Genomic DNA, 1,593 nt, shown 5'->3' on the forward strand with positions numbered 1-1,593 from the left:
TGTAATCCCAGCTACTCAGGAGGCTGAGGCAGGACAATCGCTTGAACCCAGGAGGAGGAGGTTGCAGTGAGCTGGGATCGCGCCATTGCACTCTAGCCTGGGCGACAAGAGTGAAACTCCATCTCAAAAAAAAAGAAAGAAAGAAAGAAAGAAAGAGACCAAGACAACTAAATCTCATGTGAGGTCATCAACAATTGCAGCCCAAAGAGGAAAAAAAGACATTGTGGCCGGGGGTGGTCGCAAATCCCAGCACTTTGGGAGACTGAGGCAGGCAGGTCCCTTGAGGCCAGGAGTTCAAGACCAGCCTGGCCAACATGCTACTAAAAAAACACAAAAATTAGCCGGGTATGGTGGCACACACCTGTAATCCCAGCTACTCGAGAGGCTGAGGCATGAGAATCCCTTAAACCTGGGAGGTAGAGGTTGCAGTGAGCCGAGATCACACCACTGCACTCCAACCTGGGGGACAGAGAGAGACTGCCTCAAAAAAAAGAAAAAAAAAAGACGTTACTATGAAGACAATTACTGGGGCAATTGGTGAAATGTAAATATATACTACATATTAGATAATATGTCAATGTTTTGTTTTGCAAATTTAATTATTGTATTGGAGTTTTTTGGTTGGTTGGTTTATTTGTTTGAGATGGAGTCTCACTCTGTTGCCCAGGCCGGAGTGCAATGGTACAATCTCGGCTCACTGCAACCTCTGCCTCCCCCGGGTTAAAGTGATTCTCCTGCCTCAGCCTCCCGAGTAGCTGGGATTACAGGCACCCACCACACACGGCTAATTTTTTTGTATTTTTAGTAGAGACAGGGTTTCACTATGTTGGCCTGGCTGGTCTGGAACTTCCTGACCTCAAGAACTGCCCACCTTGGCCTCCCAAAGTGCTGGAATTACAGGCATGAGCCACTGCGCCTGCCCTGTATTGGAGTTATATAAGAGAATGTCCATACATGCTGAAGTATTTAGGGGTTCACACCATTCTCCCGCCTCAGCCTCCCCGGTAGCTGGGACTACAGACACCCACCACCACGCCCGGCTATTTCTTTTTTTTTTTTTTTTGTTTTTTTAGGAGTTTCTAGTTGTGACCATGCTTTCAAGCTGTAGCCAGGATGGTCTCAATCTCCTGACCTCGTGATCCGCCTGCCTCAGCCTCCCAAAGTGCTGGGATTACAGGCGTGAGCCACCGCGCCCGGCCAGGGCATCCAGTTTTTCACACCCATTGCATCACTTGCTCTGCGGAAATCCTCAGAAAGAGGAATCTGAGATCAGTGGGACTGGGCCACATCTAGCCACGTGGGACTCAGAAAACATTTATTGAATGGACACTGGGGCCACCACTAGCCTGCATCACTTCTTCCTCAAGCTAAAAAAATTTTTTTAATTGATATATTATTGGACAACCTGGGTAGTTCTCCCCAGAGGACTTTCCAGCATCCTAATGGGCATTCTTCCCTGGCTATGTACACAAGTGCACCCCACCGTCACCCACTTACCCCACCGTCACCCACTCACCCCACCGTCGCCCACTCACCCCACCGTCGCCCACTCACCTCACCGTCGCCCACTCACCCCACCGTCGCCCACTCACC

The 1,593-nt window shown here is 49.6% G+C and overlaps 2 protein-coding genes across 2 annotated transcripts in view; both read right to left on the reverse strand.

The window, feature by feature from the left end:
• The window catches only part of AHNAK (AHNAK nucleoprotein), a 139,520-nt gene that overhangs the window by 106,866 nt on the left and 31,061 nt on the right, over nt 1-1,593 (reverse strand). The gene's annotated exons all lie outside the window — the stretch shown is intronic.
• The window catches only part of LOC105549040 (neuroblast differentiation-associated protein AHNAK-like), a 15,610-nt gene that overhangs the window by 6,612 nt on the left and 7,405 nt on the right, over nt 1-1,593 (reverse strand). The window contains exons 5-7 of the mRNA XM_011993371.1: nt 449-481; nt 401-409; nt 218-292 (exon numbers count right to left, since the gene is read on the reverse strand). Coding sequence (XP_011848761.1) covers nt 218-292; nt 401-409; nt 449-481 — 117 coding nt within the window. The remainder of the gene's footprint in view (nt 1-217; nt 293-400; nt 410-448; nt 482-1,593) is intronic.

The sequence above is a fragment of the Mandrillus leucophaeus genome, unplaced genomic scaffold (assembly GCF_000951045.1).
Source record: "Mandrillus leucophaeus isolate KB7577 unplaced genomic scaffold, Mleu.le_1.0 Scaffold43, whole genome shotgun sequence".
Taxonomy (NCBI): domain Eukaryota; kingdom Metazoa; phylum Chordata; class Mammalia; order Primates; family Cercopithecidae; genus Mandrillus; species Mandrillus leucophaeus.